At 42.0% G+C, this 12176-nt stretch overlaps 1 protein-coding gene across 2 annotated transcripts in view; it reads left to right on the top strand.

The window, feature by feature from the left end:
- ETV6 (ETS variant transcription factor 6) overlaps window positions 1-12176 on the top strand; it is a 128689-nt gene that overhangs the window by 35400 nt on the left and 81113 nt on the right. Inside the window, exon 2 of one of the 2 annotated variants that reach the window (XM_015628709.3) lies at window positions 7163-7289. In XM_015628709.3, the coding sequence (XP_015484195.1) occupies window positions 7163-7289 (127 nt within the window). The remainder of the gene's footprint in view (window positions 1-7162; window positions 7290-12176) is intronic. The other variant, XM_015628710.3, reaches the window with a different exon arrangement.

Below are 12176 nucleotides of genomic sequence, written 5' to 3'. Positions count from 1 at the left end.
TTAATTGATGGACATTTAGATATCCCAGGACAGTGACTCAGTTGACCTCATCTGTGTGACATTTCTGACCTGTGATTTGCACTATGTAAATATTTGATATCCTCTTTTGTGAAGGACACTGTTCATAATAACTGTAGCTTCAGTAGAAATGTTCAGAAGGTAAAGCACATCCATGGTAGGAATCTCAGAAATTATGATTGTCCTTGGATGTGTATTTAAATGCATAGTAACATTGCGACTTTGACAGCTCAAAATCAAAGTACTTTGAGCTTGGTTGCTCAAATGCAACCAAGTAAAAATACTTGTGCCATGCCAGCCCTGAGGTGAAGAAGAGGAGCTTTCCCATAACACATGAGAGGGCAGCTCCCTGTACACCATGTTTCCCCTTAGTCTCCCCATCTCAGTTTCATGGCCTCCAGGAATCTTGCCCTGAAATCAGCACATGACTGCAGTTAGGGTGTTCAGGGTGTTAATTCCCACGCATAAAGGCAGAGTTGTACAACCACCGTATGTTACAGAGATGAGGCTCCTCAGCCCCGCCTGTTTTAGAAAAGAGAACACAAAAAGTGCAGTGAAATATCTCTGATGTGCAGCTAAGCCTGGAAAATTCTTTGCTGTTGCCTTCTTTGCTTCTGTGCTGCTTACTCACTGGCCACAGTACTTCAAAGCCTCATGTGGGATTTTTTTTTTTCCCCTAGCTGTACAATTAACTGTCTCTCTTGAGCCTTCTGTGGTGCTTTGTGTGCAGTGAGTGTACCGAAACATCATGGTATAGATGCCAAAAGGACCCTGTGGTTCACAGTAGTGGTCCAGCTTTTTCCGTGCCCTCCTTAAACAACGGTCAGTAGCAAGTTCTTCAGAGGAATATTGCAGTGACAACCCCAGGATGCAAATTTTGGAGTTGCATGTTGAAAAGGACTGGGGGCATATAGTTTCTTAATGTCAGGCAATTGAATCCATGGTTGACTTCTGCCTTGAAGTAATATGTCGGGGGGCCAAGTCCCAGCATTACTGCTTCTTCTTGGAGCCTTGCTGCAGAAGGGTGGGTAGATAGATAAGGCTTTACTCCCGTGTGGAGTATGATGATTCCACTTCCAAATTCTGAACCAGAACCTGCCTCTCATGTATTTTCTGCTGCCTAGCTGGGATAACTACAGATTAAACTCTTTGTTATAAATGACTGATCCTTGGATGAACTGTACTGGGATTTTTGCCTTAACTTGGTCTTCTAGTTTTACCTGATACTGTCTTCACATAGCCTCTTCTATTCTCTATTCCCCCATATTAGCAGTGAAGAAATAGTTTTTGAGCATGTGGCTCAACTAGATTTTTGCTCCTTTAATACTTGCTAATTTGAAAAATTTTGGAGTGCTTATACAATAATGCAACTGTATCAAGGCATTTCCAATGATAGCATTGACCTCCTCAAGTTGCCTTTTCATAGCGCTTGAGTGCATTGGTATTGCTGCTGTACAATTGTAATTTAATTAGGACAGTGGCTGTAATCACTATGGGAGAAGCATGAACTTCCCCAGTGTCTCCTTTCCCCTTCCCATTACACCACTATGATTATTTATTTGCTTGAGTAAGGATTGAGACATGAGAGCCATCACCTGCCCCTGAGCAGGGAGGACAGGCTGGAGGGAGGAGTCAGGGAGGGACTGAACTTCACAAAATTGTTAAGGTTACTGACAAAATCTCTGCTCTCTGCCCAAGAAAGGAGATGTTAATCTTTTCCCAGTGCTGCTTTGCATAAGGTCCATTCCGGAGAGCTGTGTTTGTTTTAATTTCTGTAATTACTGATAGTGTACTGATTATGCTGCTATAGATTTGACATGAATTGCTATATTAATGGGATCAAAAATTAGGAGATGTCTGCCATGGAAATTAAGGAGACAACAGCAGCTGGGGGAAAGGAAGGAAGTGGAGAGTTGAATTCATACCCTGTTACTGCAGAGCCTTTGTTGGCTTTTTTTTTGAGCCTGAGCCTTTGTCCCTGGCAGAAGTTGGAGTATGCAAACTGTAACATTGATCAAAGTCCCCAAATGTGCTATACACTCCATTAGGGGCTCTGATTTCCTTCTTGCTCCCTCTAATTAGACCATGTAACTCATCTCATAGCCATCTTCTAGACTTTCATATGCAGCTGTGGTAGTGCATACAAACCACTGGTTGAAGAGTGCATCTGTCTGCCTTCCCTTTCCTCTTCTCCTCACTTGCTTCTCTAAGAATTAACTTACTTAAATTGCTGTTTTCCCCTGTGCTGCTCTGGCTGGTTTGCTGTCATTGCCCTGCTGGGTGCCCAGATGTTCAGGGCCTTCTGAATTTTTCCTGCAACCACATCATTTCCTTCCAGCCACCCTTGTCTCTAAGGTGCTTTTTCCCCATTTGCTATACTTGAGCTACCTACTCCTATGACAATCCACAGTAGGGAAAGTCAGACCCTCACAGGTTACCCCTGGCTCCTGGTCCCTTAGCCTGACTTTCCATTTCATGGCACAGATACATGAGCATCCTGGGAGGCAGATGGGTGTCAGCTTTCACTCTCAGTTCCTTTCTCCCTATGTGGTATCATTATGTGCAGTATAGAAGAAAGTTTTTTACAGTGATTAGGGTCAGCTGCCTTTTCTATCCAGCATAAGGTATTTGCAGATCACATTGGCTGTTTTGATTTCCTGAAAAATTATTGAATTTCTTTGCTTTATCTATTAAAAAAGGTAGTTTCACTATACCACCTATCCAGCTACTGAAATAATCATGTCATTGGGACAACATAAGAGCTTGCTTAGCAGACTTCCTTATGTGTTTTATTTTCATTTCTACAAAAACATGTATATTCTTTGTGCCTGTCATCTGAGTGAACTTAGTAAAGGGACAAAAAGACTATCAGATTGCAAGGCTGTTGCTTTGGAGTTCAGAAGGGTGCAATTATATAAAAAGCCTGAAGCTATTTTTATTTGCAGCCTCCCTCATCCTCAACTGTTAGACTTCTTTTAAATTTAATTTTGATACTTTAATTTTTTATTAATATTTTTATTTTAGCAATATGAATTATTTGTATTCCTGACAGAAAATTCTGTTAAGGTTGATTTTTTCAGTGAAGGATATACCCCAATTCTTCAAACTGAGATCAGTGTGTGCTTTGATGGTTTTGGGAATCTAGGCAGCTGTTTGATACAGACCTACTACATAGTCATGGTCAGCATAACTTATGATTTAGACAAGATGGTTTGATCTATGGCATTCTCAGCAGCTGAATATTTAAAAAAGAGAAAGAACCCATAGATTCTCTTGATTTTTAGCCATGTGTTTCAGCCTGTCTCTACTCCATTGGGCAGGTACAAGCATGTTCTACTCTCAGTAGACCTGGCTGGTTGGCTTGGTGGCACTCTTGGAGTACCAGCCACCAGAGAAAACCTCAGGGAGCGCCTTCCACAAAAATTGACTTCATATACCTCTTCAATTACTGTAAGCAACATGAAATTTCATGGTGAAGCTTTCTTGACTCCCTGTGAGCTGAAGAAACCGATCAAAAATGATGACAGCAAGCAATATGCCATCTGTTTTAGTCACCTCTTTGTGGCTACTGGCAAAATGCGCAGGAGTTGCTATTTTGAAATTTCTTGGCTGGTAATTGTTTGGGGCTGAGCATTTGGTCACTTGTAGGTTTAGATGTTTATAGAGTCCCCTGGCAGGTGGTGAATATGGAATGTGGTAGTTCCAAGCTCTTCCTTAGCACTCATCACCAAAAATCTCACAGGACCACATCAAATGTGTATTGATTTTGTTTCTTTAACCAGTAGATTAAGCTGCAGCAAGGCTGTTTGCTCAAGAACATGCAAGGTTCATGCAGGTTCTACCAGCACTACCTATCCTTCCTCCAAAGCTGTGGCCAAGCTTGGACAAGCCTACCATTCTTGGCCTTAATACAAAGGGAAATATTAAACTTGCCTAGTTAGGAAGCGCTTTCAGAAAAATTGCTAGTAGCAGAGTATCTGGTTGCATTAACCTTAGAAGCATGAGACACCAACCATGTTTTTGTTTGGATTCCACAGAGAGAAGCACTGGGCAGTTCTGGAGTTGTGAAGATTAAGGCAATCTGTTCTCAGTAGTGTAAGCACAATAGGTGCCTCCTGGAAATGTGGCTCTAAAAAGCCTCAGAAAGCCTGGATAAGCACATGTGACCTTGTGCATTGGCTCTGCAGGCTGGGCACTGTGTGTGGTTGAGCACAGAGCAGGGGCAGGTTGTAGAAGTAGACTGGTGTTTGCAGTTCTGCTGCCAGCCACATTACTGCCCCATGCTGCAAACAGGGATTAAGCTAATTTTTTACACAAGCCCAGTGTCTTGTCCTCTCTGTGCCATTACCATTCCATGCCTTTTGAAAATCTGTCCAGGGCAGTTAAAGGGCAGCTCTTTCAGCATGCAACTGTTAAATATATTACCCTTGAGAGGCACATGCTGTCCTTTTTCAAGACAGCTTAACTCTGAAATTGCTTAGCTCATTTGAGCTGTGCTCTTGCTGTAACTCAGGTTGTCTGTGTGTCTAAGAAAAAGAAAAAGACTTACCTAATGTCTGTAAATTGCTTTGATATTTAGGCTAAAGGTGCTGACAGAAAAATGCAGGATTAGCAAGAGAGGGCATTTCAAAGGCACTAATAGGAATTGGATAACTAACTCCCCTTCGTGCCTTGTAAAATGCCTTCTGCAAATAGTAATTCACACAGTACTGTAGACATCCAAGATGTGTGGGAAAAGTAACTGCAGTTCCATATCTTGTTTGGTTTGGCTGTCCTGTCCTTATGAATACTACGAAACAATGAATCAAATGCATTTGTTTAAAACAGTAAACCTCAATGAAACTGTCATGGTATAAATCAAGTTATGGTATGCCTTTAGGAGATTGATCAGTAAAGGCAGCACATACTGGAAGCATAATGCCTTGGTTTGATACAGCACCTCCTGGGTCTTGAGAGAAATGGACAGGTTCTGGATTTAATTTCATTTTCCATTTGCTCTTGGGCAGTGAGGAGACCCTTTGATGCCACTTTGTCTTTGCAATGGTGATTCAGTGGGCATGAAATGTGACCTGAGCTTGGACTGTATCCTGCATTCTTCATGAGGGAGGAAAAGGACTTCACATCTCCCACCTATCCTCTAGTGCCCATTAACAGAGACAGACATCTGTGCGGCTGTGTTTCAGAAGTGTTCCTCTTTTTATAAGTATCTCCATGGACAAAGTGAGCAGCTGAAGTGTGGTTTGATTAGCTGTGCTGTGAATCGCAGCAGAGAAATGCTGGGAAGCGCCTGGTGTCCCTCCCCTCCAGGGGTGCTGTGCACCCGGGTGAGAGGTGCAGATGAGCACGGAGAGCCACACCTCTGGAACGGGAAGCCCAGAGTCAGCCGGTTTGAGTTGGGGAAGTTGAAAACCAGATAATGCCTTGTATCTCCACAGGTGCGTCCTTCATTGCATCACAATGAACATACCCATTTGGTAACTTCGAAAAACTGAATTCATGCCAGCTAATGGTTTGCTGTTGCCTGGAGAGTAATGAGCAGAAAGAAACTGAGTTTGTGGGAGACAGGAACATAAGATTGAACAATTTCTCTTTAAAAAGTACTGAGCTGACAGCCACAGAGACCATACTTGCAGAAATAAGTGCTGGTGGGGTGAAACAGGCCTGTCTTCTCAATGTCTAAATATATAATAGTTTGTTCTCTACATCCTGTCAGTCTTTTCTGCCACGTGGTTATAGGGTGTTGTGGTGGGACTCCTGATGTTGAGGCTAAACTTCTGCTTCTGCCTGAACTCCTGAGCAGCAAGCAGCACCTTGCAAAAGAATGAACTGGGCTTGCTTTGAAGTGGTGGCTGCAAGACTTTCTAGGTGTTCCCTTTATTTTTGGATGTCACCTAATCTGCCTGCAGAGTTTTTTGAAAACCTCCCCTTCCCTTTGGTGGCAAAGGTGCTTACATTACACTCTGCAGGTGCCTCTATCAGCCTCAGTCTATTTTCCTGTCTCATGGCTATGATAATGCTGTGGTTTATCCTAGAAGCAATTACCTTCTCTTGGTCCAGCACTAAATCTGTGTTTTCCATTTGCTGGAGATCAAGGTCAGGGTGAGAGGCTGCACTCGCACTGTCCTGCAAATGCTCAGAAATTACAGTAGCTCCTTCTGCTTCTGTATGTGCAGGGATGTAAATCCATACTGTTTGCATTGGCATCGTTGCATGTCAGTAGCATGGTTTTGGAGAATAACATGCATTGCCTTCCAGGAAGCATATGATACTGGATTCCTGTAAAATTGTGGCTATATTTATTTACAAAGAGTATGTCTTGTACTATGATTGCAGTACATGATTGGAGGCTTAGAATATGGAAGAATTTTCCCATCAGATAACATGAAGTTTCAGTCTTAGATTTCTCATCAGGCATTTTCATAAGTAAAAACCTAACTGTGACAATTCTGAAACTAATGCAACATTCACAAGTTGCCCTTTAACTCTATTTGACTATATTTGGTTGCAAGTTAAACTACTTCAAAGACGGTAATAGTAGCTTGTTTAGCAAGAACAAGAGTACTACGTTACTTGATGGTAAATAGAGTAGTCTTTAGTGATGTGTTTTTCTGCAGTAATGACAAAATTATTGATTAATGTCTTTAAAAAGGTAGGAAGGAGTATAGTGCTAAACACTTAGCTTGTTCAGATCATGACTGATTTGTTAGTGTAAGATTAAGTGGTTTGGGCACTTTAGTGGTGCTTATGCATGTATCAAGGAGTTGCTGTCAGATTTTCACTGACATAAAACCCTTGGAGTCTCTCCACTAGCATGTCACTTCCCCTTTCCTCCCATGGAAAATTTCTGAGAGCACTGTTGGAAACTTCATGGCTCTTTTGAAAACTAATGCTGAAAGCATAAATCATAAAAGGTGCTTGGCTCCCCTGCACTGCTGGGCAGCGCTGGCCACCAGTGTTCTTTGTGGGCTCTGGGGCTCCATGGGCAGCTGGTGCATCACTACTGCTGCTCACATCACCAGGCACACACTTCCTTCCTTCCACCCACATCCACCTCCTCTGCCATGGTTTCATACCTCTGTTCCAAAGTTCACGTTGTCCTCTCTCTTTCTCTCCCTCTCTCCCCCCCCCCACTTTCTTCTAACAGCAGGAAAGAATTTCGTACACACCTCCAGCAAGCCCGGTACCAAATTACACTTCATCACCACTACATGTCCCAGTGCCTCAAGCGATCAGGATGGAGGAAGACACCATCAGACTGCCAGCACACCTGCGTGAGTGTCAGCACAAGGCTGCTTAAGTTCTTGGACTGAGGAGGGGGCGGGGCAGGGTGAGGAGTTATTTCTGGTTTTATGGAAGAGAGCTGGGAAGTCCCTGGCTTTATACATTTTTTTGGGGGTGGTTTTTTGTTTGGGTTTTTTGGGGGTTTTTTTGGGTTTTTTTTGTGTTTTTTGTTTTTTTTTTTTTTTTGTTTTGGGTTTATGTTTGTTTTTTAATTTTTTTTTTTTTTTATTTTAATAAGCTCTTGCTGGTTTGGTTTTCCTAGCTGTTGTTTTTAACTGAAGAAAATTATGCTTAAATACAGTATGCTGAATGTCCCCTCCCATCTCCTGCACCCCTTGTCAAGCATTTGGCCTGTCTCTCATGACAGGCACAAATATGGAGGGTTTATTTTGATGGGAAGTGCCGTGTTTCCTTCCACTTCATTGGAATTGCTTAGTTATGTTCTGCAACACAAAGGTCAGAGTTTTGCCAGCTGTGGCAAGTGGAACACATTTGTGCTGTGGCTATTTTCAAGTTCTGAGGGGGTCTCAAATACTTGTGATGCCCAGGCTCTCTAGTGTAGAGCATGAGTACTGCCTTAGGCAGTGGGAAGGAGGAGGAGTGAGCTTAGCTGAGCACAAAAGGATGCTGCCAAGGATCTTGGATATCACTGACATTGGAACAACAACTGGAGCTGAGGGCAAGGTGAGAGCCAGGTACTTCCTTGCTGAGATGATTCAGTGTTTGACAGATAGGAAAGGCCAAGGTCTGCTGGACAGTGAGAGGTGAATTAGGATGGGGACAAGAAGAGTGGAATTTTCCTTTTTGGAGGGGAAGCAGTACTGATGGAAATAAAGATGTTTTAAGTAAACTTTAGTCAGGTGGGATGCTTAAGCAACAATGAACAAGAGGGCCAGGAGCAAACAAAACTGTGCTTTGCCCTCTGACAAATGAGTTTGGGATTTTTGGGGGGGAAGAGGGGTAAGTCCATGTTTATCACAAGACACTCTCATCCTCAGCTGTCTTCCACATACATTCCTTTCTGTTTGCAAACTGTAGTCCTGTGCTCACTCTCTTGCTGGCCATTGAGTTACTCTGCCCCACAGTCACTCGCTCCCATGCTCACATCTCACATGTCCTGGGTGGCTCAGTTTTCTGAGCTTCCTGGTGAGAATGGGAGCTGCTGCTGTAGTGTTTCTGATCATGCCTGGTCCCTGCCTGAGCATCCATGAGTTCCCAGGCCTGGCTTGCATGCATGTGAAGCTGCTCAGCTGTTCCCCTGGCCCTGGGAGGACTTGGCTGCTACACTTAGAGGGCATTTCTATGCTTTGCCCAAAGTAGGCACAAGATACCCTGACACAGAAGCAGTTTTTCTCCAGCAGTTCTTCTCCCTACTGGTGCTGTTTATCCCCAGATGTTTTTGGGTTTTTCCTCATTGCAATAGCTGGTAGTTTGCTTCTGCTGTGGGAGCCTGTCTGTCCACTCCACGGCCAGGATCACAGCTGGGTGTCCAGTTACTTATTGCTCTCCCCACTGTGTCTGGCAGATAAATAAGGCAGGGAGGCAGATACACTTGATACTGGAAGTGGTGGTACATATTGTACCTGCTTCCTTCCCATCAGGTAGCCAGCATGCTGGATAGTGTTGAATTCATAAAGCTTCTTCTCAGTGAAGACTTCTTTCACAGTATTTTTAGAATGTGATCCAACCTTTCACCTTGACTCTTGTTTTGGTTTTCTGTTCTCTTGGTTGGCATATTTTTAAACTGGCAAGGCTTCTTTCCCTTTAGTATTTCTACACCAGTCTGACTTTTTGCAGTGTAAAAGCACAGATGATTAATAATGAAATATCTGTGAAATAGCCTTCCATAAAGTTAGTGTCTGAGGTCATAAACAACATGGAACACATTCACATAGCCTTACTAATTGTAGTCAATGGGAGTGTAGCATTTTGTAGCTCAGTATGCAGTTAGTATTGACATAAAACACTTGTCAACCAACATACCACCCAAACACTGTTTAAACCACTCTTCAGGTACATAGCTTCATAGCTAGGCCAGCAGCAGCCATTCTGAATTTCTAAAATTATCTCTGCTATAACTTTTGTTACAAAACTTCATGCAGTAATTACTGTGTTTAGGTCCAGTAACTGAGCTATGACATGTGCAGAAAGATTTCTGCTCTTCATGTATAAAACTTAAGTGATGAGGAGGATATAAGGTCTCTAGATGTTCTTTTAATGCTTAATTATCTCCTTATTTGCCTTTTTTTTAAGTGCCCTATTTATAGTTTGAATTAGTCAAGCTTCAGTTTCCAACTATTAGATCTCATTATCGCCTTTCCTGCTAAATATTGTCGAAAGACTCCTCCTGATATGGGTGTTTTTAAATAGTCACTTCTTAACCTTTTCTTGACTAACCTGGATAGGAAGAGAGGTTCCTAAGGCTGTCAGTCTTCCTGTTAAGCTTTCAGATTTCAAATTCTGTTTATATCACCACTGTGAACTGTCTCCCACTTCAGACATCCTTCTTAAACTGAAGAAAACAGAAATGAAGATGATACTCCAGTAGTCTTGCTAATACCATGTATAGAAATAACTCGGTTCCTTTTGGATTTCATGTGATGAGGTTTTAAGAGGTATTAATACAGGGTTTTTCAGTTCCTGCATGGACTCCTCTCACTTATATTTTGTTTATTTGTTTATTTTTAGACATATGTCTGAGGTACAGCTTTGCTCTTAAATCCAAACTGCCTCAGAAGTCAGGTAAAAGTACTAATTTCTAGTTCAGCTGTGTGTGAAGGTTTGGTTTAGATTTGCCAAGTCCCAGGATTTTCTAGGTCTGAGATTTTGTTTGTTTCCATCTCTACACTTGTTTTTGTTGTTTATATGGAGTGTAATAACTTCTTTCAGCCCTCACTCATTCCAGTACAACAGGGAGATGTGGTAAATTCCTCCGTTTACACACACAGAGCTGATAGGTTGTCAGGCCTGCACTCCTTCTGTTTCTATGACATTCTGATGGCATTAGACAAAGTCAAGGCAGGGTTCAGTCCTGACTCACACATCTTCCATGTACCTGTGCTGTAGGTGCTGCTGAAAAGAGCAGTTGACCCAAGGAGAGATCTAGAGACAAATTGAACATGTAGAGCATTCTCTGGATTCAGGCAATTTTATGCCTTCTGATAAGAAATTTCACCGTTTCTTAAATTCTAGAGCACTCTGAAAACACCAACAGTATCAGAACAATAAGTAGAGAAATTTCCTTTGGTGTGATAATTATTTCTCACTGCCTAGTGAGCAAATGAGCCTCAAGGAGGCTGAGCGGATTTTATCCAGAGGCTGGGAGAAAAAAGTGCAGTTTGGAAGGGTGGAATGCAGACCTCTCTTTGCTACAAGCTTCCTTCTCTTTGGTCAACAGAGCAAAAATTATATAGACAAACACCTTTTTCTAGGGGTGATGTGAAGGTACTTTCTCCTTCTAACACAGCCTTTTATGTTTTAAGTAGCTGCTTTTTCCCCAGCCTATTGTATACAAATGCAGTGTGATCAGTCTTAACGTTAAATCTCTGGGATAGTCAGAATAATTTCTGCATAAAACATACCTTTCTCTGGTGCTGCATTTCTCTGTAAGGGACTTTTGACCCATAGTTTCAAACATACTTGTCTGCCTAACATCCACTAGGAACAGAGTATTGGGGGCATTGTCAAAAAAATGCCAGTGGGGATATGGGGAATATCAAGGATGATACATTTCAAGGATGTAGTCAGGAAACAGTTGTTCTTTTGTCCCTGGTATGTCTGCCATGGTAGCTTTGCAGCATGTATGATCTCCACTAGACTACACTAAAGTCAGATAGAAGGAGTGTTTGGAAAACGGACAATTTTACTGAGGATTGAAGAGAAGCAAGTTCAGCTCGCACACAAGGTACTGCCCTTGGTGTCTTCTGGGACCTTGGATACCTTGTTTTAGCTCCCCCACAGTAAGATGAAATAGGCCCATGAGTGCAAAAATTCTTAAATGTTTTGAAAAATAATTGAAACTGCCCAGGTATCATGATAATGAAAAATGTAGAGGTAGGTGGAAGTCCTCTGGAACTATTTACATACCCCTTATCTCTGGGGAAACACTCCATTTTCCCACAGAGAAAGTTAGTGCAGTTTTGTGGTGGGGGGGTCTGTATTTTTTTTATTCCACTTTAATAAAAGTCCATCTCTTTGTCTCATCTGGTAAAATGTCATTAGCTACTTATTTTATGTTATGGCTAATAAAAAGAACTTGTAAAAAGTTCTTGGAACTGGACAGAGGATACAGCATGTAAGAGATGGATATGAGAACCCTTCCCTGTGTCTGTTAATATGCTCTGAATTACAGAGCTGTAAATATGTGCTACAGGCTTCATGGTTTTCATTTGTCTCCTTCAATATAAAACTTCAGCAAGAAAGACAGAAGAAATCTCAGTGCTGAGAAAGGACTTGTTGCATGCTCTGACCCTGTGCAGCATCATTCCTCCTTGCACACTTATGTTGATTTGTACAGTTTGATTTTTATCTCTGAAGGGCATCTTCTCTTGGGAACATGTGTGTGTTTGTTTAGGAAGAGCAATCTCATGGGCAAAGATTTCAGAATTTTCTATTGATACAAAAATGAAAACTAGTTCATTTTTCCTCTGAACTAATTATTTTTCTCTCCTTAATGTTGGCATCCTTCACATGTCTGCAACCCATTGTCATAGTAAGACACGCTGCACACACTTTTCTCACATACTTTTCTCTGTGCATAAAGCAATTATTCTTGGTAACAACTAATTTTTCTTGCTGTTGCCTTTTTTGCTGAGCCCATAACAGTCTGCACTGATGTTCAGAGTGCAGTGATGCACTCGAGATGTCACAGTACATGC

Source organism: Parus major, chromosome 1A, assembly GCF_001522545.3.
Source record: "Parus major isolate Abel chromosome 1A, Parus_major1.1, whole genome shotgun sequence".
NCBI lineage: Eukaryota > Metazoa > Chordata > Aves > Passeriformes > Paridae > Parus > Parus major.
The sequence above is the reverse complement of the archived record's forward strand: the minus strand, read 5'-3'. Positions and strand labels throughout refer to the sequence as shown.